General features: G+C 37.2%; 1 protein-coding gene across 2 annotated transcripts in view; it reads left to right on the top strand.

Moving 5' to 3' along the window:
- LOC127874196 (dedicator of cytokinesis protein 7-like) overlaps window positions 1-27,025 on the top strand; it is a 126,937-nt gene that overhangs the window by 94,184 nt on the left and 5,728 nt on the right. Inside the window, exons 30-45 of one of the 2 annotated variants that reach the window (XM_052418404.1) lie at window positions 6,231-6,470; window positions 7,607-7,766; window positions 9,430-9,541; window positions 10,141-10,240; window positions 11,280-11,414; window positions 12,165-12,317; window positions 12,962-13,120; window positions 13,745-13,921; window positions 17,727-17,843; window positions 19,810-19,953; window positions 21,074-21,205; window positions 21,508-21,642; window positions 21,949-22,038; window positions 23,408-23,498; window positions 24,079-24,224; window positions 26,325-26,468. In XM_052418404.1, the coding sequence (XP_052274364.1) occupies window positions 6,231-6,470; window positions 7,607-7,766; window positions 9,430-9,541; window positions 10,141-10,240; window positions 11,280-11,414; window positions 12,165-12,317; window positions 12,962-13,120; window positions 13,745-13,921; window positions 17,727-17,843; window positions 19,810-19,953; window positions 21,074-21,205; window positions 21,508-21,642; window positions 21,949-22,038; window positions 23,408-23,498; window positions 24,079-24,224; window positions 26,325-26,468 (2,235 nt within the window). The remainder of the gene's footprint in view (window positions 1-6,230; window positions 6,471-7,606; window positions 7,767-9,429; window positions 9,542-10,140; window positions 10,241-11,279; window positions 11,415-12,164; window positions 12,318-12,961; window positions 13,121-13,744; window positions 13,922-17,726; window positions 17,844-19,809; window positions 19,954-21,073; window positions 21,206-21,507; window positions 21,643-21,948; window positions 22,039-23,407; window positions 23,499-24,078; window positions 24,225-26,324; window positions 26,469-27,025) is intronic. The other variant, XM_052418405.1, reaches the window with a different exon arrangement.

Raw genomic sequence — 27,025 nt, forward strand, 5'->3', positions numbered from 1 at the left:
TAATTGGATGCTTTGCTTAGATGCATGTCCATAGTTACCTCACAGATTAGCCTGTGGAGTCTGAGAAAACTCTTTTATCCTAGACTCTTCCTTTTACGCAAAAATTCCATTAAAGCGGAAAGTGTTGTCCCTGATAATCCTTTGCAGACTGTTCAGACTAAACTGGGAAAGTGTTGTCCCTGATAATCCTTTGCAGACTGTTCAGACTAAACTGGGATAGTGTTGTCCCTGATAATCCTTTGCAGACTGTTCAGACTAAACTGGGATAGTGTTGTCCCTGATAATCCTTTGCAGACTGTTCAGACTAAACTGGGAAAGTGTTGTCCCTGATAATCCTTTGCAGACTGTTCAGACTAAACTGTGGAAAGTGTTGTCCCTGATAATCCTTTGCAGACTGTTCAGACTAAACTGTGGAAAGTGTTGTCCCTGATAATCCTTTGCAGACTGTTCAGACTAAACTGGGAAAGTGTTGTCCCTGATAATCCTTTGCAGACTGTTCAGACTAAACTGGGAAAGTGTTGTCCCTGATAATCCTTTGCAGACTGTTCAGACTAAACTGGGAAAGTGTTGTCCCTGATAATCCTTTGCAGACTGTTCAGACTAAACTGTGGAAAGTGTTGTCCCTGATAATCCTTTGCAGACTGTTCAGACTAAACTGTGGAAAGTGTTGTCCCTGATAATCCTTTGCAGACTGTTCAGACTAAACTGGGAAAGTGTTGTCCCTGATAATCCTTTGCAGACTGTTCAGACTAAACTGTGGAAAGTGTTGTCCCTGATAATCCTTTGCAGACTGTTCAGACTAAACTGGGAAAGTGTTGTCCCTGATAATCCTTTGCAGACTGTTCAGACTAAACTGGGAAAGTGTTGTCCCTGATAATCCTTTGCAGACTGTTCAGACTAAACTGGGAAAGTGTTGTCCCTGATAATCCTTTGCAGACTGTTCAGACTAAACTGTGGAAAGTGTTGTCCCTGATAATCCTTTGCAGACTGTTCAGACTAAACTGTGGAAAGTGTTGTCCCTGATAATCCTTTGCAGACTGTTCAGACTAAACTGTGGAAAGTGTTGTCCCTGATAATCCTTTGCAGACTGTTCAGACTAAACTGGGAAAGTGTTGTCCCTGATAATCCTTTGCAGACTGTTCAGACTAAACTGGGAAAGTGTTGTCCCTGATAATCCTTTGCAGACTGTTCAGACTAAACTGGGAAAGTGTTGTCCCTGATAATCCTTTGCAGACTGTTCAGACTAAACTGTGGAAAGTGTTGTCCCTGATAATCCTTTGCAGACTGTTCAGACTAAACTGTGGAAAGTGTTGTCCCTGATAATCCTTTGCAGACGGTTCAGACTAAACTGGGAAAGTGTTGTCCCTGATAATCCTTTGCAGACTGTTCAGACTAAACTGTGGAAAGTGTTGTCCCTGATAATCCTTTGCAGACTGTTCAGACTAAACTGGGAAAGTGTTGTCCCTGATAATCCTTTGCAGACTGTTCAGACTAAACTGGAACAACACTTAATGCGCATGCATTGAACCTATTTATCCCAGAGCAAGGCATGTATTCTTTCTCAAAAACCAAAAACAGCAGATGAAATTCCAGCCAGGAAAAATACTTTTTAGGTGCAGCTTGTTTTTCTGCTCTTGTTATTGATTAAGAATTTTTATTTAGGAGCTTGAAAAGTAAAAAATGAAACATAGGGTATTTGATATCCAGTCCTGAACACCCATATTTCCAAGGCCCTAGATCTATCCTCTTGCATGTGCTATATCCAGGGCTTTTTTACCTTCTTTAGAAAGGGAATTTCTTAAAAAATAAAATGATGCAATATTCCCCAAATTGCAAACTTACTTTGGAAAATTTCTTCCACTTATTCAGTTTTGTTGATAATTTTTTACTCTAAATGAAAGGCCACTCCCTTACCTCGAATCAAGAAAAAAGCCCTGTATATCACATTCCTAGTGGAAGGCTTGATGATCTTATGGATGTGCAGCTTTTGATACATTAACTTATCATATATATATATATATCCTCATTTTGCTGTTTTGCCTTCATTTTTCCTAAATTTATTGTTGTCTTGTATGGACACATTCTTCGTGGTTAGCCACATGACTATGAATATTGAACTGAGTCGGACCATACCATTTTGAACATTGAGAATAAATATGAGCAGTTCTCTTGGAAAACAGGGCTTAAAGCCACATAAATAAAAATCAATGATAATTTTGTAAAATATTTCGTACAATAAATAAAGCGTTGGAAGCAGGATGTAGTACTCTTAAGCTGCCCTAAGTCAATCTCGCTTCCCAATTTATTGTAATTGAATGTCAGTTTTGTCAAGTTTTTATCCTAACCATCAGCATAATGCCTGAGTTTATAACAAGAGGCAAAAATCTGAATTAATTGTTTGTCTTGAAACAGCAAACTTCTTTAGTATTATGCTGCCATTCAAAAACACTTAACTGCATGAACTTTTCAGCACCTGTACATTTAAAAGTACCTGGCAAAACATGATTTCAGAAAGCACATCACATGTGAGCTAGCTCTGTAACTAGGTCAATAACTGTTGTCTTCTGTGAACGATTGCACAGCTTTGTTGGCTCCAAATGTCTTCTGTGAACGATTGCACAGCTTTTTGGCTCCAAATGAACTTAGAAAGATAGATAAGAACATAATTCTGCTACTATGGATGGATTTGTTTACATTTAAAAAATAATAATTTCATCAGAGTTAACTCGAGCATTAAAAATACTTATTACATAACTTATGTATTTGGTAATTTGAATAAATATTGATCTTTCTATATGTCATAATATGAGCCCCTTTTTGGGAAATCTGGGCTTAATGCATGTGTAAAAAGTGTCATCCCAGATTAGCCTGTGCAGTCTGCATAGGCTAATCTGGGATGACACTTTCCGCTTATGAATATAAAAAAATGGTTCCTTCTAAATGAAAATCCAATGTCAGCGGATATTGATGTCCCTAATTAGCCTGTGCAGACTGCCTTGTATGACACTTTATTGTACTCACCTGCATTAATCCCAGTTTTCCCAGAATGAGGGTCACATAAAATGCATATTAAAGTTAAAATGCTTTTATCAAAGCAACTGGCTGGTGCAATTCTGTACATAATTGATATATTAGAATGTTCTTTCATAGCAAACTCCTTTCACTTACAAGTTAACAGATCTAGCCAATTTCAAAGTGGAAACTGTAGAATTTAATTTTCTTGTATAATTTGCAATCTGTAATTTTCAAACTAAATGCATAATGTTTGAAATGTCTTTTCTCAAAGCCTTATTAATGTAATAAACAGAAGTAGAAAACCCAGCCCATTGTGGGGAAATGCAATTTTTTATAAGGATTCTTTAATTCCTATATCATCTACAGCTTTGACTTTGAAATGCTTTCAAGTTGTTGGCATCTTACACTTTTCTTTGCATTGTATGCAATATATATTTTGTTATGTATTTCTGTTGGTGGCAATAGAGCATTCCAGTGTCATATAGGTAGTTGGTGCAGTTAAATTTCAACCCTCCTCCTTTTTTATTGTCTTTCAATAAGTCTGCTCAAGTAGAGCTTATTTTAACCAGAAAAATTATTTTCACTTTGGTGTGTATAGGATTCATGAGTGTCAACACTTATTTTTAGCCCGACTATTATATATGAAATATATATATAGTGGAGCTATCCTACTCACCCCAGCGTCTGCGTTAGCGTGCAAATGTTATAGTTTTTGTACTACCCCAAATATTTTCTTTGTCCCTTGACATATTGCTTTCATATTTTGCATACTTGTTTACCAACATGACCCCAACCTATAAACAAGAGCAGACAACTCTATCAAGCATTTTGTCATAATTATGGCCCCTTTTCCACTTAGAATATGCAGCAAATGTTTAAGTTTGCGTACTACCCCAACTATTTTCAATGTCCCTTGACATATTGCTTTCATATTTTGCATACTTGTTAACCATCATGACCCCCAACCTATAAACAAAAGCAGACAACTCTATCAAGCATTTTGTCATAATTATGGCCCCTTTTATACTTAGAATATGCATATTATTGATAAATCTATGTTAAAGTTTGCGTACTACCCCAAATATTTCCTATATCCTTTGACATATTGCTTTTATATGACTGTTGCATACTTGTTTACCAACATGACCCCAACCTAAAAACAAGAGCAGACCACTTTATCAAGCATTTTTACATAATTATGGCCCCTTTTACACTTAGATAATTGAACATTTTGCTTAAATTGCCATAACTTCTTTATTTATGATCACATTTTATTATTACTTTGACAAAACAACACTTACCTGAATACCACAATGGATTCCACCCAAACAATTCCCCACGCCCCTACCCAGAATCCCTCCCCCCCCCAGACCTCCCCCCCAATTTTTTTTTAAACATCATCTAATAATTTACCACACCCCACATTATACCCCCCTACCCCCCCCCCCCCATTTTTTTTAACATCATCTAATAAATTCCCCCACCCCACATTATACCCCCCTCTCACTCGAATAGTCAAGCGTGCTGTCCTCGTACAGCTCTTGTAAGAGGTACTACTGAACTCTACTTGTTTGCTTTATTGGGATCCTGTTATTGCCCTGAACATATGCATCTAGATAAAAAGCACACAAATCAAATATTTTTTATTGAAAAACACAAAAAATTTAATTTGAAACATTCATTTTTAATTGGAATCTTTGCTTATGTTTTTGTACAGGAAATTTATTAAGCTTGAAATTTAAGCACAGGCTTATGTTAATTCTTACAAGCTTGTTTTGAGGAATAATATCACTTAATGATTTGTAGCAACATATTTTTCACCAAGATCTATTGTTTTGGTCACATATACCTATTAGAATATAGTGTGTTAGGGTAGTATTTAACATTCTTTTCAATAATATGAGAGCTTTATAGTTACTTTAGGGGTAATATTTTATCTAGAAGAAGATTTTTAATTTTTCACTTTTATTAAAATGCTATACCTAGACACTCTTTATTGTAGAATATTACATTTTGCACTGGGTCGTGTAAATTGTAAGAAGTGGTTTTTAACATATCATACAAATATTTCTTTTTAACGGGATATGGAAATGCTTAACATGTTTAACAACATTATCCTGAGAAAAATCCAAGTGTAGGTGACCCATTTTTTGTAAACAAAGTTATAAAATGATACATAACCTCTAAGGATTATCAGTAAGTTGTTGTAAATTAACAGTTTTGTTCCATTAAATGCAATGTATCATTCTAAACATTCATACATTTACTTTATCTCTAATTTTATTTCAAAATAAAATATATTATGCAGTACACTGTGTAGTCAGAGTCAGTTCCCCTATCATATATTCAATATTAACATTCCATATAAATGGTATAACAGTAACTTCAGTACATTATTCTGTTATTTCATTCTTTTTACAATTATTAAAGCAGAAACTTTTTTACATTTGAATACCGCTTTTTGGGGGCTGTCAAAAATAGTTCAAAATTGGAATGGAAATTGTATTTTACTAATACAAATGTATAGTTAATTGTCGAATGTGTTCTTGACAGGTAGAGTTGGTTTTAATACATTATTAGTAGATGATAATTTTACATCATCTGTTCATCCCTCATTCCAAGTTCCAATATATCTTTTGTGATTCAAATAATTTCTGCTCAAAAAAGCTTTGTTCAACTGTATAATAATTTAATAAAGTAAACATGAATGGACATTGAGACTTTAAATTCATACAATATTGCAATTGTTTACTTATTTTAAATATGATCATTTTGAAATTTCTGTAAAGAAAAATAAAATCTACCTGCCCTTATTGAATTGGAATTAAGATCTAATTTTTTTTGACAATTTCAAATAAATTAATTAAGACAAGAAGGGTCTGAATAGCTGTTTGTGTGGCTTAATAAATGTCTAAATATATCAAAGGCATTTAAATACAAAAACCGAGTGTGTTTGCGTGTGCGCTAAAAATTCATTTCATACTGCATTTTAGCAAAATTGACAAAAATAACAGATGCCTGTGCATGTACTGAGTGCAACAGAGTGTGAAATGTTGAACTAATATTATTCTTAACAAGCAACAGTCATATTAGTAATTATTTAGTTATTGCATTAATTGTGTTGATGATGATGATGATGATGATGATGATGATGATGATGATGACAATTCAAAGTTCTCAGTAAATCAAGAGTTTTGTTTCTATTGCGACTTCAGGCCAGTTGGACTAAGCAAAACTTGGCCGTAATGTCCCACATGACTGAGTCCCAAGAAACTTTGGAGGACTGGAAAGATAGCTCGTCAAACACGCTCTCCCGTTTAAAAAGCGCGAGCCTCCCAAAGTCACTCTCGAAAAGTGACCTCTGGGAAGGGTTTAAGAAGAATTCTCAAGATTTTCTCAAAGGCACTGGAATGCTCATTCGATCCAACAGTAAGGATGATTCAGCCAATCAGCAGGTACTTTGCCCGTCATGCAGCAAATAGCATGCTTGCATTTGATTGGTTGAATTAACTGAGTTCTTGTTACTTAGCATTTTGATTGCTGACTTTTTGTCAATGTTGAACTTTCCATTTTCAGCAATATTTGTGTTTGTTTGTCAGTTGTACATGTTACATTGATTTTTTTTTGCAGTTGTGTTTTTATGATATCAATGATGTACAGACATTTGAATTTGATTACCAATGAGTATTCATTTAATTAAATCATAACATAAGTGATTTTAGCGGAATTATCTATGTTTGCCGTATTAACTAATACAGATTTTTTTAAACAATATTCCAAATCATTTCTCTCTCTTCTTTAAAAATGTTTGCAACATTTTATAAAAACATTTCTGAAATTAGAAATCTTTTCTTCATAAAAAGATAATAATAGTGTTGTTTGTTTTTCAAAATAGAAACAATAACGTTGGCAAAAGAATTATATATTCACTTTGCTGTTAAGTTATGCAAGAGTACTAACAGTTATAATTCTCATTGAAAGACCTTCTAAACAATTCTAATAAATGTCAAACAAGCTACAATTTCCTGTGAACAGATTGAGTTTTTGTAAAGATTGAAAGTTTGCTTCATAACCAATTTGGTTTGTGTACTTCTACTTGAAATGGAAAATGTGACAGAAAATCTTCAATCAAAGTTAACATAAAACGTTCCTAAGACACTGTCTCAATCTATATATAATGGAGCCTGTTCCAAGTTTTACTTTTGAAATTCTTGTTATTTTCCCCGGAAAGCTTTTAATGTACATTGTATTTACTGTTTTGTTTACATGTATTGTGTGTACTGTATGTTGTTCAGATGTGCTTTGCTTATTTGCGCTCTGTGATTAAATTTGAGCCTTGCAGTGGGGAAATGGGGCTTAATGCATGTGCATAAAGTACTGTCCCAAATTAGCCTGTGCAGTCCTCACAGTCTTATGTGGGACGACATTGTACGCACACGTATTAATCCCCTGTTTTCCTAGAGCCAGGCTCATTTCTAATTGATCTCACTCAAAAGATGAGCATATTGTTCCTTCACAAAGCTTTCTGCTGGATCTCACTCAAAAGATGAGCATATTCTTCCTTCACAAAGCTTTCTGCCTGATTTCACAGGGAAAGAAGAGCATGGCTCAGTTTTCCCAGCAAACCATGAAGAAAAGTGTGGACATGAAATCCCGCCTGGAAGAGGCCCTCTTGGGCGGGGGCAACGCCCGCGCAGAGATGATGCGACGTCGACAGAGCGCTAACCTGAGCTCAATGACAAATCTCACTGGTGGGCTTTTGTAATTTGACAGCTTTCTGTTGTTGCTCCTATCAAAGTCTATGATATGATTGAGCCCTGCTCTGTGAAAATGGGACTTCATTTCATATGCGGACTACATAGGCTACTCTGGGACAATGCTTTCTGCTTTTATGGTATTTTTTTGTTTAAAGAAAGTTTGAAATCTTTTAAGTAAAAAAATCCAGTCTAGGGTAAAAGTGTTTTCTTGGACTGCACAGGCTAATCTGTAAGGTTACTATGTACATGCATTTATTCCAGTTTTCCCAAAATAAAATATTGTATCACCATTAAGTATAAATATGGAAGACACGTTTCATGTTCAATGAACCCACAAGTTTTTTAGTTATGTGCCCTTGAACACAGCCAATTTTCTGATAGTAGCATAAAATAGTATACATTGTTGTGGATACTTAAAGTGCATTCCTAGGCAAATTAAATAGAACATTTCGGTACATCAATACCATAAAGTGTAGATGTGCAATAGTGTGCTTCATCCAAAGTGATCCAGTCATTCCCAAGTTTTTTTGCCCTTTACCAAAGCTGACAAAGCAATTCAGGGTTATAAGTCATGTTTGTGACATAGCCAGGAATACTGCTTTCAACTAAAAAAAATGTCCATGTCTTTAAAACTGATTGTATTTCAAATTTGAAAGTTTCCAGTGAAAGGTCTACTTTAACATGATCATGTTACATCCTGCCAGAACATATTTATCCTTTAAGAAGTCTCTTAATCCTTACCCGTTCAGAATCAAAGTTTAAATGGCTGTATGCAACCAGTATAAAACCAGAACAGTCTGCAAGTAACTTGCAGTCTTTTCGGGTTTTAAGCTGTGCGCTGCTTATCAGTATCTTAGGGATTGTTATAAAGCCTTCAAACCTCAACTTTGGCTAGAAAGGTCTTTAATTATGCCCCCCTACGAAGAAGAGGGGGTATATTGTTTTGCTGGATGTCGGTCTGTCTGTTGGTCCGTCTGTGTTTCTGTCAGTAGACCAGTTGGTTTCGATCAATAACTTGTCAATGAATTGACCAATTGGCTTGATACTTTACATGTGCATCGGCCTTGGACAGTAGATGACCCCTATTGAAATTGGTCACTACCTCAAAGGTCACTGTCACAAAAAGTTTGAAAATAGTTTCTGTTCACTAACTCATCTACAGAATTGCTAGATACTTCACATGTGCATTGGCCTTGGACAGTAGATGACCCTAATGAAAGTCACTTGGTCAAAGGTCAAGGTCACAGTCACAATAAGTGTTAAAATCATTTCCAATCAATAATCCATCAACGAATTGACTGATTGGCTTGATACTTCACATGTACGTTGGCCTTGAACAGTAGATGACCCCTATTGAAATTGGGATCACTAGGTCAGAGGTCTGGTCACTGTCAAAATCAGTGTAAACATTGTTTCCGATCAATAACTTATCAACAAATTGATTGATTTGCTTGATACTTCACAAGTCATGTGCTTTGGCGTTGAACAGTAGATTACCCCTAATGAAATTGGAGTCACTAGTTCAAAGCCCTGTTTGGGGGGCATATGTCTCCGTCCGCGGACCTCTTGTTAAATTTGATTTTCTCAGGAACTGCAATCATTTCAAGATGCATATCTAAGCAATCAAGGGTTTGTAAGATAAACGTACTTGTTCCAGGTGACCGTACACCACCCACTATGAACCCTATGTCAACCATGGACAATGGCAGTAAGCTGCGCTGGAGGAAGGAGCAGGTGCTGTGGAGACCCGCACATGAACAATTTGACAGGTTAGCACAGGGATACTGTTGTATCAGTTGTCAAATTTGCTTTTTATGTTTCCCAGTTTATATTGGGGGACATATTGTATTTTCCTTGTCCGTTGGTTTGTTGGTTTGTTTGTTGGTTTGTTTGCATCAAACTTTAACATTGGCCATAACTTTTGCAATATTGAAGATAGCAACTTGATATTTGGCATGCATCTGTATCTCATTGAGCTGCACATTTTGAGTGGTGAAAGGTCAATGTCATCCTTCAAGGTAAAAGGTCAAATATAAGGGGGGTGACATAGTGTTTCACAAACACATCTTGTTTAAAATTACTATCCAGTCTTGTACGCCATGAATGTCATTATTTTAACCTCTGTTTGAAAATGGTAGTCCCCAAGGGGATATTGATTAGCCTATATATATGTGTTACTCAAGCAGGGTGTGATTTCTCCTCCATTTCGCTATTTTCCTTCCTTTCAATGTCATCTTAATTTTACAAAAAGTTATTTACATTTCTGGATCTATATAGAAATGAATAGTTTCATTTAACCCGGTAACAGGGATTGGGCTTTGTCGTCCCCTTGGTTCCCTGCTCATGTAAGTGTGGCTCATGTTTCCAGCACGAAGCCTAGAGATGTGGAGGCAGATGCCCACATTGAGGGTAACCTGGCTGCAGAGGTCAGCATGGTGGCCTTGGACACACTGGAGCTCATCATTCAGGTATTGAGGCATGGATTGGGGCATTGTATAGCTAGGGGGCAGAGATAGGCTGATTCTATATTAGGCGGGGGGGGGGGGTACAAATAAGGAGGTCTGTGACTTAATATTCTCCAAAAATGTACCAAATTAGATTTTGTGTAATGCAGATTAGCACATTATATAATTTAAGTGTCTATAATTAGCACATTATATAATTTAAGTGTCTATAATTAAGGTGTCATTTATAGAAAATTGTCGCCACTTAGGCAGATATGTTGCATTTGGTGACAATGGAAATCAATAGTGAAACTCCTTGTTGTATGAGGAGAAAACATTGATAGGGGGATTGTCAAGGTAGGAACAGAGATAAGACAATTTTATTTGTAAGGGCACGAATAGGGTGATTGTAAAGGTGGGAGGCACATATATGTGGATTCTATATGTAGGGGATATAGATAGGTGGATTGTGAGTACAGTCCAACCTGCCAATAAAGACCATTGTTAAATGAACAAAAAAAATGCTATCGAGTTGAGTAAATTGTCACTTGCCAATATCTCCATAGCGACCGACCAGTGCACTGGTAAGATGTTTATCACGTGACTATCACAGCATGATGGCGGCCATTGTTTTATTGACAGTTGTGAAATCGTTTTATATTATGATTGAAGTGGTCGTTTATTTTTCAAACCGATGACAACATACGGTTTTCAATAGAAAATGCTGCGAAAAATATTGTTTCATTGTATTATCAAGTAATTGATTGTGTTAGTAAATTGACGTTTGGGAATGTAAAACGGTGGTTGCTGGTCATTGAAGTGGTCGTTGTTAGCTATCAAAATGGACTTTTGGAATGTTAAATGGTGGTCGCTGGTCGTTGTTGGCAGGTGGGCTTTATTCGCAGGTTCAATATATAGTGAAATCGTTTGGGGGGAAATCGACGCTGTCTTTATTGACAGGTGGTCGCTATTAACAGGCGGTCGCTCGGGCAGGTTGGACTGTAATCTTTAATTAAATCATTCATGATTAGCAATTACAAATTGTATGCTGTTTCCATTGTAGATTGCTCAGAGCTTGGAGCTGATGCAGCCCTTGCTGAGCAGTGCACTTAGGGTGCTATTGCACTGTCTGAGACTCAACCAGAGTACATACGTACTGCAGCACATGTTCAGTACACAGAGGTCACTCGTCACCAAGGTAACACATATATTTGAATCTGGCTCAGGGAAAACAGTACTATATGTATGAAGTATTGTCCCTGATTAGCCTGTGCAGTCAGCTCAGACATATCAGGAACATCACTGTACTCTTTTATGTGTTTTTTGTTTTAGTTTTAGAAGAGACTTCTAAACAAAGGCCCGTTTTGGCAGAAATTGTCGTCATTAATAAGCTTGTGCCAATTGCATAGGCCATTCTGGGATGACACTATTGACACATGCAATAAGCCCTGTTTTGTCAGAGCACAGCTTTTATGTGTGATTGTAAGAAATTGTCTATCATTTTACATAGTTTCTTTTGATAAATCTTCATACATATGTAGATTGTGTCCCCTTATGTGTGAAAGTTCTCTATCTTATTCTGAGTTGATACGTTGAACGGATGTATTGTTTCACTAAATGAGATAATTATATGCTATTTTAAAATTGTTGACTCAGTTTAACTATCAATTGTTAATATTTAAGTGTCCCCGTGGCACGATTATATTTAAGGGTCACCATGGCACAGTGGATATGGTTACCGTCTAGTGACCGGTAGGTCAGGGGTTCAATCCTTATTGTGAGAGTTTTCTTTAGAGCTCAAGTCCTAAGACACTAAGTATTATTTCTACCAAGGAAACAGACTCAATAGCCTTTCAATAAGCCTTTTGGGTCCAATGCAATAGAGCTAAAATAAAAAGGTTTTAACTAATTTACTGTGATGTTATCTGGATACTTTGATTGGTTTCAGTTCCTCGACCTGCTGTTTGAGGAGGAGACGGAGCAGTGCGCTGACCTGTGTCTGAGACTGCTGCGCCACTGCAGCTCCTGCATAGGCAACACTCGTGCGCAGGCTAGCGCCTCACTGTACATGCTCATGAGGCAGAACTTTGAGCTCGGAAATGTAAGTGTGTAGGGTAATCAGGGGTGTTATTTCTCATCCTTTCAGCTGATTTCCTACCTTTCAATGTAAAATTAATTTAGCAAATAATTCTTAACTATGCTGGAACTATATGTCTTTTAAGAGTTTAGTTAAACACTTTGGTTGGGTATTTTCTCCCCTGAGGTGGTTTTTAAATCATATAGACTTGAGAGTGTCACTATAGTAATAGGTTTTCAATGCATTTAAGGTATCATTTATCCTTCATTTGGAAATCATGGTGTGATTGAGTAGTTCCATTGTGGGCCTCACTGAAATGTGGTCTCTACATTATAACATCAGGGAAGTTAATACAATCAAAAGAAGAAATACTGATCTTGATTTTCATCTTAGCTAAAATGTTTAGGTTAAAAAGCTAAACTTGAGCTTTTAATAAAAAAAATGTTGTCATGGTCTTTTCATTTCACAAAAGAAAACAGAAAAAATATTTTAAAATCAGTTTCATTATGTATATAATATATATAAGAAGTCAATATACATTTTGGCTTCTGGTTACCTGAACATAGAAGAGTAACCTAACGTAAACATGTTTTTCGCAATGTTTTCCAGAACATCTTACGAGTGAAGATGCCAGTCCCAATGTGACATTTTTTTACAATGTTTTCTAGAATTTCTCACGAGTAAAGATGCAAGTGACGATGTCCCTGAGCTCTCTGGTTGGTCAGAACCAGAACTTCAACGAGGAGTACCTGCGCAAGTCCCTCAAGACGATCCTCACGTACGCAGAGGCTGACACTGAACTTCAGGAGACCACCTTCCCAGTGCAGGTATAACTGTGAACATTTTAGACGTGTTCTGGGAAAACTGGGCTTAATGCAATGTCAATTTTTGGTTAATACTGACTCCCTAATATCAGAAAGCTCCTAAGCTAGACAACGTTGTACAATTAGTTCCCTACAGAATGCCTTTTATTTAGTCTGACTCTGGAAAAACTGGGCTCAATGCATGTGAATAAACTGTCACCCCAGATTGGCCAGACGCTGCAGACTGCACAGGATAATCTGGGACAACACTTTAAAACCTGTTTTCTTTAGAATGAGGCTCGTTTGAACTGATCTTCTGAAGTGTTATGGTTAATACAGACTACTATAAAGTAGACAGCACTAAAACTAGACAACTTTACAAAGTAATTTCCCCAGATTTGGCTTTATATCTTAGCCTCACTCTCAGATAATCAGGCTTAATTAATTAGCATTGAGTGTAATCTCAGAATAGTCTGCACAGGCTTGTCAGGTACGACACTTTCTGGTTTTATAGATTTAAAAAAAAAGTATTTTCTAAAGGAAAATCCAGTCTAGGCTCTAAGTTCTGTCCCTGAGTAGCCTCTGCAGACTGCACAGGCTTATGTGGGGTGACATTTTACACACATGCATTCAGCCCCTATTTTGCAGGTGAAGGACCTGGTGTTCAACCTACACATGATCCTGTCGGACACTGTGAAGATGAAGGAGTTCCAGGAGGACCCTGAGATGCTCCTCGATCTTATGTACCGCATTGCCAAGGGATACCAGACCTCCCCCGACCTGCGGCTCACCTGGCTACAGAACATGGCCACAAAACATAGCGATGTAAGACATGGGCCACAAAACATAGCGAGGTAAAACATGGCCACCAAACATAGCAAGGTAAGACATGGCCACCAAACATAATGAGGTAAAACTGGTGAGGTAAGACATGGTCACCAAACATGGTGAGGTAGACATGGCCACCAAAGATGGCGAGGTAAGACATGGCCACCAAGTATGTTGAGGTTAGACATGGCCACCAAACATAGCAAGATAAGACATAGACAACCAAATATAGCGAGGTAAGACCTGACCTCCAAACATATCTTGGTTAGATATGGCTACAGAACATGGGCCACCAAACCAAGCGAGGTAAGACATAGGCCACTAAACTTAGTGAGGTAAGACATGGGCCACTTACCTTAGTGAGGTAAGACGTGGACCACTAAACTTAATGATGTCAGACATGGGCCACTAAACTTAGTGAGGTAAAACATGGGCCACTAAACTTAGTGAGGTAAGACATGGACCACTAAACTTAGTGAGGTAAGACATGGGCCACTAAACTTAGTGAGGTAAGACATGGGCCTCTAAACTTGGTGAGGTAAGACATGGGCCACTAAACTTAGTGAGGTAAGACATGGACCACTTAACTTAGTGAGGTTAGACATGGGCCACTAAACTTAGTGAGGTAAGACATGGTCCACTTATCTTAGTGAGGTAAGATGTGGGCCACTAAACTTAGTGAGGTAAGACATGGGCAACTTAATTTAGTGAGGTAAGACATGGGCCATTTAACTTAGTGAGGTAAGACATGGGCCACTAAACTAAGTGAGGTATGACATGGGCCACTAAACTAAGCGAGGTAAGACATGGGCCACTAAACTAAGTGAGGTAAGACATGGGCCGCTAAACTTTGTGAGGTAAGACATGGGCCACTAAACTTAGTGAGGTAAGACATGGGCCACTAAACTAAGCGAGGTAAGACATGGGCCACTAAACTAAGCGAGGTAAGACATGGGCCACTTTACATAGCTAGGTAAATATAACTTATCTGGCTACAGATCATGGCCACCAAACATAACAAGGTATACATGTATAACCATGGGGTAGTTGATATGGTTTCTTCCTATCAACAGAGAATTCAAGGCTTCAATCCTGACTGTATGAGCATTATTTAGATCTCCCTAAAAAACTCCAAGTACTGGTTTTACCCAGGAAACGCTGTTTGGAGTGTTTCTATAAGCCTTGGCCTGTCAAAGCCATGAAGCTTACATAAATAGGTTTAAACTAAACGTAACATAGACAACCAAATATAGCGAGGTAAGACCTGACCTCCAAACATATCTTGGTTAGATATGGCTACAGAACATGGGCCACCAAACCAAGCGAGGTAAGACATAGGCCACTAAACTTAGTGAGGTAAGACATGGGCCACTTACCTTAGTGAGGTAAGACGTGGACCACTAAACTTAATGACGTCAGACATGGGCCACTAAACTTAGTGAGGTAAAACATGGGCCACTAAACTTAGTGAGGTAAGACATGGACCACTAAACTTAGTGAGGTAAGACATGGGCAACTAAACTTAGTGAGGTAAGACATGGGCCTCTAAACTTGGTGAGGTAAGACATGGGCCACTAAACTTAGTGAGGTAAGACATGGACCACTTAACTTAGTGAGGTTAGACATGGGCCACTAAACTTAGTGAGGTAAGACATGGTCCACTTATCTTAGTGAGGTAAGATGTGGGCCGCTAAACTTAGTGAGGTAAGACATGGGCAACTTAATTTAGTGAGGTAAGACATGGGCCATTTAACTTAGTGAGGTAAGACATGGGCCACTAAACTAAGTGAGGTATGACATGGGCCACTAAACTAAGCGAGGTAAGACATGGGCCACTAAACTAAGTGAGGTAAGACATGGGCCGCTAAACTTTGTGAGGTAAGACATGGGCCACTAAACTTAGTGAGGTAAGACATGGGCCACTAAACTAAGCGAGGTAAGACATGGGCCACTAAACTAAGCGAGGTAAGACATGGGCCACTTTACATAGCTAGGTAAATATAACTTATCTGGCTACAGATCATGGCCACCAAACATAACAAGGTATACATGTATAACCATGGGGTAGTTGATATGGTTTCTTCCTATCAACAGAGAATTCAAGGCTTCAATCCTGACTGTATGAGCATTATTTAGATCTCCCTAAAAAACTCCAAGTACTGGTTTTACCCAGGAAACGCTGTTTGGAGTGTTTCTATAAGCCTTGGCCTGTCAAAGCCATGAAGCTTACATAAATAGGTTTAAACTAAACGTAACTCAACGAGGTAGGAACTCTTATGCTGTCAAACAGGTGGGGGTTGTATTTTGGGTCTGTCCATCTGGATGTTATCAATTTCTTTTTAATTTAGTTTTTGGGGTGAACTATTTCCACATTTATCAAGATATTTAATTGCATCTTGTGTTCCACATTTATCAAGATATTTAATTGCATCTTGTGACATATCTAGAAGTCACATTTTTAGGCCAATCTGAGAAACTTTCACAGAACCAGTGATTTTATGAACCAAAAATTGCTGCCTCTTACAGGCTGTTTTCCAATTGCTAGAAATCACATCTTTAAAAAAAATATCTGACCAAAATTTCCCAAAATAAGATTTTAAATGTTACCATTAAATTCTAATTGGTTTATTGCGTAATTTAAACTGCCATATAATTCGGTAGCACTTTATGATATACTTTTAAAAATGCAGTTAAGTATGCATTTATAAACAATTGGTTAACTCCTATTTAACATAATATTAATAATGTATAATTTTTCCCAATTTCATTGTATATAATGCTATTTTTCCCAAATACAAAAAATAAAATAAAATAACTGCTTTTGTTATTATAATGTGTTGGCCTAGTTCTAAAGTGGTTCCAGACTGCTAAAAAAACATGACCGCATTGAGGTGGGCAGTTTTTCTTATATGAAAGAACTTTTTTTTTCTTTATATTCATGTAAGTTTTCCAAGAAGTTAAGTTATAATGATATCCTGTGTGAGTTGCAAAATGATATGATGGGATGAAAAACATAACTGTTGGAGTGAGGGGCAAGATTTGTGGCTCTAGTGGTAAATTTATAACACACTTGTAACATGTTTGAACCAATGGTCATGAAGCTTGCAAATGTGTTCTGGTGATGTTTTTGAGTTCTCAATGATTAGGTTTGATTAAAACATATGGTTGCTAAGGTAAGGGGGCAGTTTTCCTTATTGCAAATACCTGCAAACACTACCTACCCAGGACAGTTTTCTTTCTTGGCGACTCATGTGAGCGCATATATCATGCTCTATCTCTGTGCTCTACTTATTTTAAAAAAAATGCTTGATATGTTTATTAGTTAAATAGCATAACACACAAGCATATATTTATTTTGCAAACATATCTTTTGGGGCTGAGAAATTGGAATAAGTGGTACCAGGACAAATGATTTATATGTTTTTACCTCAGTAATTGTGTAGATCGGTTTGTATAAAATATTTTCAGAAGTTTTTTTGCTTGTTCAGGAAGTCAGTTTGAAATTCAAGAAGCTAGTTTGGCTACTGGTAATTCTAACAAAGTTCAATTCTTGAACCACACTCGGGGAAAACTGGTCTAAATGCATGTGCGTTAAGAGTCCTCAATTTTCATTCTTATGGATATTTTTTGTTAAAACTAAATCTCTTCTAAGCAAAAATCCAGCTAAGGCAGAAAATGTCATCCTTGTTTAGCCTGTAAATACTGCACAAGGTAAATTTTGAAGACAATTTACACACATGCATTAAGCCCAGATTTTCTGGAACAATGCTCATATTTCAAAACTTATTGTTTCATTTTACAGAGAGGCAACAATGCTGAGGCTGCCCACTGCCTAGTTCATGCTGCAGGTCTCATTGCGGAGTATCTCAACATGCTGGAGGACAAGACATACCTGCCAGTGGGCTGTGTCGAGTTCCAGGTAGGCCTGGGCTTTGGGGAGTATGTGAGGGGAATCTAGGTAGGCCGGGGGGGTATGTGAGGGAAATCTAGGCCTGGGGGTGAGGGAGTATGTGAGGGGATTGACTCTGACATGTGACTGGGGTTGGGAAGTATGTGAGGGAAACAACTCTGACATGTGACTAATATGTTGAAAGTCATCTCAATTCTGTTTTTAATTACATAAAAATTACATTAATTGGACTTGTTCAGAGATTGTCAAACTAACAATTTTCACAGATTAAAAGAAATTAATTGTGAATGATAAATCATTTAAAATGGAAACAAAATATGAAAAGTTACAAATGCAAAGAGATTGACTAATTTGGAATAATTCTGCTGTTTCTTTAAAAAATATTCTACACATGGATCACTTTATTAAGTAAAGAATGTGTTTTAGTTAAAAACAGAAATAGCATATACTCTGAAACCATTTATTTTCGCCAGCACAAAATTTCGTCATTTTTATAAAAATGACGTTTTCGTCAGCACTTAAATTCGCCAATTCCTGACTTTGAAAAAAAATATATAAAAATGCTTCGGTCAATATCCGATTTGTTTGTCCGAAATATATGGCGGTTGCGTTAAATCGTAGTGGGGTAAAAGGGAGGACACTTGAGAGTCACTTCAGGAGCTGGGGCCTGTTTGTCACATGTCATTATACTAGTCTTTTGTTATCAGGTGATCAGTATAATGGGCCCCCATTAGTGTATCATTATTATAATTAGCGGATTAGTGGGACTGATTAACCGTTAACGAGTGTTTTAAAACAGTGAAGCCAATTGCCAATTGGTCTTATTCATTTATTATCATGGCCAAACTACCCCGGTAATGACAATCTTACCTGTATCGGCGCAAATAAGAGAAGGTGCGAAGATTATTGGTTGAAATTAGTGTTAGCAAACTATTTGGTCAGTTTTCAATACAGTTTCAAGAGTTTTACATCGTAAATATTTGATCACTTTAAGTACAATAATTTTCTGAAGTGTCAAATTAACAGTTCATTATAGGACAGTGGTTTCATAGGGCACAGTTCAGATTTAGTTGTAACAACCAATGGACGTATGCGTTTAAATTAGATTGAATGCATTAGGATACAAAGCATTGTTTTATTGCGTCATAATCAGTCATTTGAAAAACGTGCTTTCCGGGGATTTCCTGAAAATCGCGCAAAAATAGAAGTGAATTTCTGTAAACAATTGCCCTACGTTTGGATGGAACAAATCGTCATGATAACTAATTTCTCTTTACCTGTTACGTTTTCAACTGCTACAAGTAACAATGATTTAAAACATGTATCGTAAAACTTGTCAAAGCTGTCGATGATTAAAAACATCAATATACCATAAACGGAGCACAAGCTATTTTTACACCTTTTTTGGAGCAAACAACCAAACACAAATCAATATGTTCTTTATTTATTTGTTACCAATTCGGAGAATGTATATAAGTCGGGTGTTGATCACACATCATCATCTTTTAATTTCGTTTATTGTCTTTGATCCGGATCCGCTGCGTGGAGGCTGTATTATCTGCAACAACACTCAAAAACACAATATACACAATGGGTAATAAAGTTGTTAACAATTAGCGCTAATCATTATTATTCTACCTAAACAAAGTCAACGCAGTTGTTACAGCTGTACTGCACTTGCGTTTAAGTGCAATGTCACGTGTCAGTTAAGTGCACTGTGTAATCTACACCCTTTTGAGTCAAAACCGGATTTAGCTTGATAACGAAACAGACGGAGTATGTATGCGTGGATGCGTTGGACTTCAGTGCCCATGCGTTTGGTAATTCAGTCTTAATTTGTTCAAATATGGGACATAATTGATCGTTAGGATCTTGCATTCGTCAATCGGTCGACTGACGTAATACACGAAAATTAATGCCTGACAATTAATAATGGTTTCACAGAAGGTTAATATGAGTACATAACTGTTATCAGAAAATAACTCCCAATGTGCTGGAGGAGAGTGCTGTCTCCGATGACATTGTCTCCCCTGACGAGGAAGGCATCTGTACAGGCATGTACTTCACTGAGAATTTTCTGGTTGGTCTACTGGAACAGGCAGCTAGCTGCTTTACCATGGTAAGCAATGCAATGGTGTTAATTGAGCCTCCTTCAAGTAAAACGGGGCTTAATGCATATCTTTCTTTCCTTCCTCCCAACATTTTGACATCAAAAGAAGCACACTTGTAAGGACAAATATCTTGGAACTGCTTGGGCAGATTTCATTGAAACTTGGTGTGAGTGTATATATAGATAGTAGCATTATTCTCATCAATTTGTGATGCAAATCATAAGTCAACAACAGAGTCAAAGCCCTTTTTATGCCCCCGGATCGAATGATCGGGGGTATATTGTTTTTGGCCTTTCTGTCATTGTATGTGTGTGTGAGTGTGTGTGTGTGTGTCCCAAAACTTTAACCAAAACTTTAACCTTGGTCATAACTTGTAATATTGAAATTAGCAACTTGATATTTGGCATACATGTGTATCTCATGGAGCTGCACATTTTGAGTGGTGAAAGGTCAAGGTCATCCTTCAAGGTCAAAGGTCAAATATATGGATTCAAAGCAGTGCTATAGGGGGCATTGTGTTTCTGACAAACACATCTCTTGTTTAACTTGATTTTTTTTAAATAGGATTTTGTGTGGCTTGAGGTGTATCTCCAATAACATATGAGCGGCAGCAATGATAAACTAACCACAATTTATCTCCATCATCTTTTGTTGTGTCGCATGAAAGACCCATTACCCTTGAGGCAAGGTCAAGGTCACACATTGAGGTCAAAGATAACCAATTTTATACATTATTCAGCCATGACTACAGTATGCATTAAGGCATTCTGTAATACTTGAGGGTCAAGGTCAAGGTCTCATACTGAGATCAAATGTTACAAATTTTGATTTATTATGCCTTATCTGTTAGGATTCTACAATACATCAAGGGATTTTAAAATGCCCTGATTTTATTGTTCACTGTTATCAGGCAGTGAGGCACATCCATGACCCATGTCTCTATGGCCAAGGTCAAGGTCACACACATTTCCTTGCTCACCACCTTTTATTAGCAGAGTTATCACCAGTTCTAACTTACACATGCATTTTATAGACAAGGCACAACCCTTCCCTTAACGTTTTCTTGTAGTTCTGCACCCATGCCCAATGTCTGGGTCTCACTGACATCTCTTACTCACCTACTTACAGGCTGGTATGTATGAAACCCTGAGCCATGTCTATAGGGTGCTCATTCCCATCCACGAACACAACAGAGACTTCAAGAAGCTGGCACAGCTGCATGGCAAACTGCAGGATTCCTTTAGTCAAGTCATCAAGCAGGTATTGCATCATGTTGTTTTAATTATTGTGTGATTTTTAAGAACAATAAGATTGATTTAAGATTTTACCAGTAAGCACTTTCTCCTTAGCATTTGCATATGAAATAGGAATAGTTTTCAATATATACATTTTTATTTACCACAAACTTCACCATAATCATCTCATAAATCATAAACAACTTTTCTTGAATGTCAATCCAAGCCCAAATTTGATGGTTAAAAGCTGTTGTTTTCCTCACATTTTGTATAACTTTGTTGTGTGTATATGTGTTTTCAACAAGCATTTATAAATGTTCTTTGCAGGAAGGAAAGCGTATGTTTGGAACATATTTCCGGGTCGGATTTTATGGTCACAAGTTTGGTGACCTTGATGGGGAAGAGTTTGTCTACAAGGAGCCCTCTATAACAAAACTGTCGGAAATTTCACATCGCCTGGAGGTAGTGTTTTCTTTCACGAGCATAGTATTATTATATAGTGTTGTTATTTAAGCTTTTTGTGTTCAAATATATTTGATTTTGTTGCTGATATTAATGGTGACTTATGGTGCGAAATGTATGTGACCATGGTAACCATTACATTTTTAATACTAAAGAAAAGACTAGGACTAAAATAGGAAGATAATTATCTTGTGTTTGTGAATGTAATCAATTTCAGTGTTGTTATTTAAACACTTGCATTATTTTTTTAAGCTCACTGGTGTTGGCAGGCTAATACCCAGTTCATGACTTTGTCTCTGTTTGCAGAGTTTCTATGGAGACCGATTTGGGCATGATGTTACAGAAATCATTAAGGATTCAAATACTGTAGAAAAAGAAAAACTGGACCCGAATAAGGTAACACGAGTTACATATTTCCATGATTGTTAGTCCCTTAGCAGTGTACAAATAACTAGAGGAGACTAGGTTTACCCCTCTAAATTGTGCCTTGACCCTACGGTATTGAGACATGTGTTTGTTACTGTATTACGATGGTTTACAGTTAACAAGTTACTATCACTATATGATATCCATTACTATAGCTCATTGGGTCATTGTCGACCTGAAATGGCTTGAAGTCAACCGGGGGTGACTAGAAGCTGATTCTTGTCACCTTAGGGTGACTTCAAGCCGATTCATGTCACTCTGGGGTGACTTCAAGCCGACCAGGTGACTAGAATCGGGTGACATGAATAGGCTTCAAGCCATTTCAGGTCGACAATGACCCAATGAGCATACTATATTAGCAAAGTTATAGCTGAGACAGGAATGTTGAACTGACATCTGGGCCCGTATTCATCAACCGATTCTTAGACTTAAGAATAAAGAATAGACTTAGAACCAAGAAATATGTGTTCATTTTTTGAATATATACAGGACTCCACTGGTGATTATGTCATTAACAAAATGGTCTATGTGAAGAACAATATAGAAAGAGATGTTTACAGCGGAGTTTGACTCACAATTAAAAAAAATCTTGAATATTCTAATTTGAAGAATTTTCTTTATTCTTAGACTTAAGTCTAAGAATTGTTTGGTGAATAAGTCTAAGAAGTCATTCGGGCAGAAATACAGATTGAAATATGGACAGTGCAACTGCTTCATGCTGCCTTCTTTTAAGGAGGGCAGAAAAAAGCTGTTTTATTGTATGTTACAAACACATGAGTCATGTTCTGAGTAAACTGGGCATAATGTATGTGCGTAAAGTGCCGTCCCAGATTAGCCTGTGCAGTCTGCACATGCTAATCAGGGACAACACTTTCTGGTTTTATTAAATTTTAGTTAAAATGAAGTCTCTTTTTAGGAAAAATCCAACTTTGGGGAAAGTGTTGTCTCTGATTAGCCTATGCTGACTGCACAGGCTAATCGGGGACGATACTTTACTCACATGCATTATGCCCAGTTTTCTCAGAACGCAAAACACATATGATTTGAAGGATCTGAGGAACTATTAGAGCCGCATTCTGAGAAAACCGGGCTTAAAGCATGTTACTTAAGTGTCATCCCAGATTTGCCTGTGCTCTCCCCACAGGCTTATCAGGGATGACACTTTCAGCATATAAGTTTTTTTTGTTTAAATTGAGTCTCTTGTCAGCAAAAATCCAGTCTTAGCAAAAGTGTTGTCCCAGATTAGCCTGTGTGGCCTGCACACAATAATCTGGGACAACACTGTAAGCACATGTATTAAGCCCTGTTTTCCCAGAACAAAACTTTTTGATGATTGCAGGCATACATACAGATCACCTATGTGGAACCTTACTTTGACTCTTATGAAGTGAGGGACCGCGTTACGTACTATGAGAAAAACGTCAACATCAGTAAGTCGGTTTATGGTGATAGTAATTAATTAATAACTTCTTCATTTTTTATACGCCCCTTCAAAACAGGACGTATTAAAATATCACCCTTGGCAGGCGGGCAGAGTCCACAGCAGTGTCTGCTCTCTAATTCAAATAGTTTTCATCCGATCTTCACCAAACTTGATCAAAAGTTGTATCTAGAAAATATTTAGGCCTAGTTCGAATAAGGGTCATACCGGGTCAAAAACTAGGACACTGGTCTTAGTGCATGTACCTAAAATGTAGTCCCAGTATAGCCTGTGCATTCTTTATAAGCTGATCAGAAACAACACTTTCGGCCCAGACTGGATTTTTGGTTAGAAGGTACTTCAACTAAACGAAAATTCTATAAAAGCAGAAATTGTCTTCCCTGATAAGCACAGGCTAAACTGGGGCAAAATTTTACACACATGCATTAAGCCCTTGTTTCTCAGAAGAAGGATAAATGTTGCATTTCTTGAATCTCCAGAGTGTTTTCACAATAGAAGCACAATAGAGATAAATATCATTCATTTATCTTAAATCATTCTCATTAATTTTGCATTTCTTGTACCTCTAGAGCGGTTCATGTATGCGACGCCCTTCACCCTTGACGGTAGAGCCCATGGGGAGCTCCATGAGCAGTACAAACGCAAGACCATCCTCACCACTGTGCACTTCTTCCCCTATGTCAAGACACGGCTGTCCGTCATCAACAGAGAACAGGTAGAAAATTTGGCTCTATTCCTTATGTTCACAAGTATAAATCTTTCCTAAATGACAACCTAAAAATCTCAGTTGAAGGTTTTCAAGAAAAGCAATTGCTTAAAAAAGAATCACAACATTTTGTTTGTTTTCTGATTCATGTCTACAAGTCTCAAAGTTAAACCTAAGTATTCTGTATATTTCACTTATTTTCAAATTTGAAAAAAATGTGTAAGTCGACCAAAAAGCACACATTTCTATTTGTTTCAAAACAATGTGATTTTTTCCCAATTTGAAGGACACCGGTCTCAATCCAACAATAGAGAACAAAACAACACAGGGTATCATCCTTCTATTATCCACATCATTGTTACTTAGGCGATTCTTCCAGTTATTACAAGGGTTTTTCCCATTGTTGCAATTTTTGTACATTTTGTGATAGGTAAAAATACTAACTGATAAAAGCTTAACTCTCATATGAACTTATATAATTGATGGCTTTTTTTATGCCCCCCTTCGTAAAAGAGAGTGTATATTGTTTTGCACATGTTGGTCGGTCCGTCCGTCTGTCGGTCCGTCCACCAAATGGTTTCCGGATGATAACTCAAGAACGCTTAGGCCTAGGATCATGAAACTTCATAGGCACATTGATCATGACTGGCAGATGGCCCCTATTGGTTTTGAGGTCACTAGGTCAAAGGTCAAGGTCACAGTCAAGGCCACGTTTGGAGGGGCATATCTCTCCGACCGCGGAACACTTGTTTTAATAGATTGGATTTATATTTTCACTATTATAAAAAAAGAATCTTATGTTTTTAAACAAATTTGAAAACTTCTTTAATATATAATATTATATACTTCACTGAAAAGTCAATTATAAAAACTGTGTAATTAGTATCCTTATTGATCAATATTATTACAAACATATGCAGTCCTACCAGCATAATGCTTAGACGCTACAGTTTAAAAAATAATACTTGTTTGTTAATGGAATCATTCAAAAGACAGGAACAGTGCTGAGTGATTAATAATTTATGCTTTTTATGTACCCGGTAGGTAGGCATATAGCAGTTGAACTGTCCGTCTGTCCGTCTGTGCAATCCTCCCAAAACTTTAACATTGGCCATAACTTTTGCAATATTGAAGATAGCAACTTGATATTTGGCATGCATGTGTATCTCATGAAGCTGCACATTTTGAGTGGTGAAAGGTCAAGGTCATCCTTCAAGGTCAAAAGTAAAAAAATACAATCTAAGGGAAGTTATAACCTTTAAAAGGGAAATAATTTGTAAACCTGCTAAATGATATTTTGAAATTTTATTCCAAAGCAGCGCAATAGGGGGCATTGTGTGTCTGACAAACACATCACTTTTTGTTACTTATAAATATCATTTCTAAAATGACCCTCTGCCAAAAAAAGAAAACAGGAAATAAGAACACTAATATTGTGTTTTGTGTGCTCTAAAGTGAAATCTAAACCTGCTCCATTCCAAAATTTTGAGATAGTAAACAAGTCAACGGAGAGTATAGATGGGACATTTTCATGAGCAGGATGCACTTATTCCCGAGTTATGTACCCTTTAAGTGTGCCATGGGCCCAGCTGTCATGTTGTTATGAAAATCATGTTAATGTTGATAGAGAAATTGCCAGAACATTTAAAAATTCTGCACAAAAGTAATTTACTCATTACATGTATCATAGTGTTTAGCTCACTAAGCTAGATGTTTTCTAATTCTGTCAATATTTAAATCAAATACTGTTGAATTTTTTTTTGGCCAAGATTATCCTGTGCAGTCTTCATAGGCTTATCAGGGACACAAATTTCAGACTTTATGTTAGTTTTCATTTAAAGAAGTATTTTCTAAACATAAATTCAGTCTAGGCGGAAAATATTGTCCCAGATAAGCTTGTGTGGACTGGGACAACACTTTAGGCTCATGCATTAAGCCCCGTTTTCCCAGAGTGTGTTTCATTAAATTATATTCATGTCCTTTTAATGAATATTCCATAAATGCAGGAAATATTGTCCCTGAATTCGCTCAGGCTAAACTGGGACCACACTACGCACATCCATTAAAAAAAAAATTCCCAGTGGGAGACTGAAACTTTTTTTGTTTCAGGTGATACTGCTACCCATCGAGGTGGCGATTGAAGACATCATGAAGAAGACAAAGGAGCTGGACATTGCTCTCCGTCAGGACCCGCCGGACACCAAGATGCTGCAGATGGTCATGCAGGGATGTCTGGGCACCACTGTGAACCAGGTAAGTTAACAGACAATTTTTTATGTCCCCCACTATAGTAGTGGGGGACATATTGTTTTTGCCCTGTCTGTTGGTTGGTTGGTTGGTCTGTTGGTTGGTCTGTTGGTTGGTCTGTTTGCGCCAACTTTAACATTTTGCAATTACTTTTGCTATATTGAAGATAGCAACTTTATATTTGGCATGCATGTGTATCTCATGGAGCTGCACATTTTGAGTGGTGAAAGGTCAAGGTCATCCTTCAAGGTCAGAGGTCAAATATATGTGGCCAAAATCGCTCATTTTATGAATACTTTTGCACTATTGAAGATAGCAACTTGATATTTGGCATGCATGTGTATCTGATGGAGCTGCACATTTTGAGTGGTGAAAAGTCAAGGTTATCCTTCAAGGTCAGAGGTCAAATATACGTGGCCCAAATATCTTATTTTATGAATACTTTTGCAATATTGAAGATAGCAACTTGATATTTGGCATGCATGTGTCTCATGGAGCTGCACATTTTGAGTGGTAAAAGGTCAAGGTCAAGGTCATCCTTCAAGGTCAGAGGTCAAATATAT

This window comes from Dreissena polymorpha, chromosome 3 (assembly GCF_020536995.1).
Source record: "Dreissena polymorpha isolate Duluth1 chromosome 3, UMN_Dpol_1.0, whole genome shotgun sequence".
NCBI classification, from domain to species: Eukaryota; Metazoa; Mollusca; class Bivalvia; order Myida; family Dreissenidae; genus Dreissena; species Dreissena polymorpha.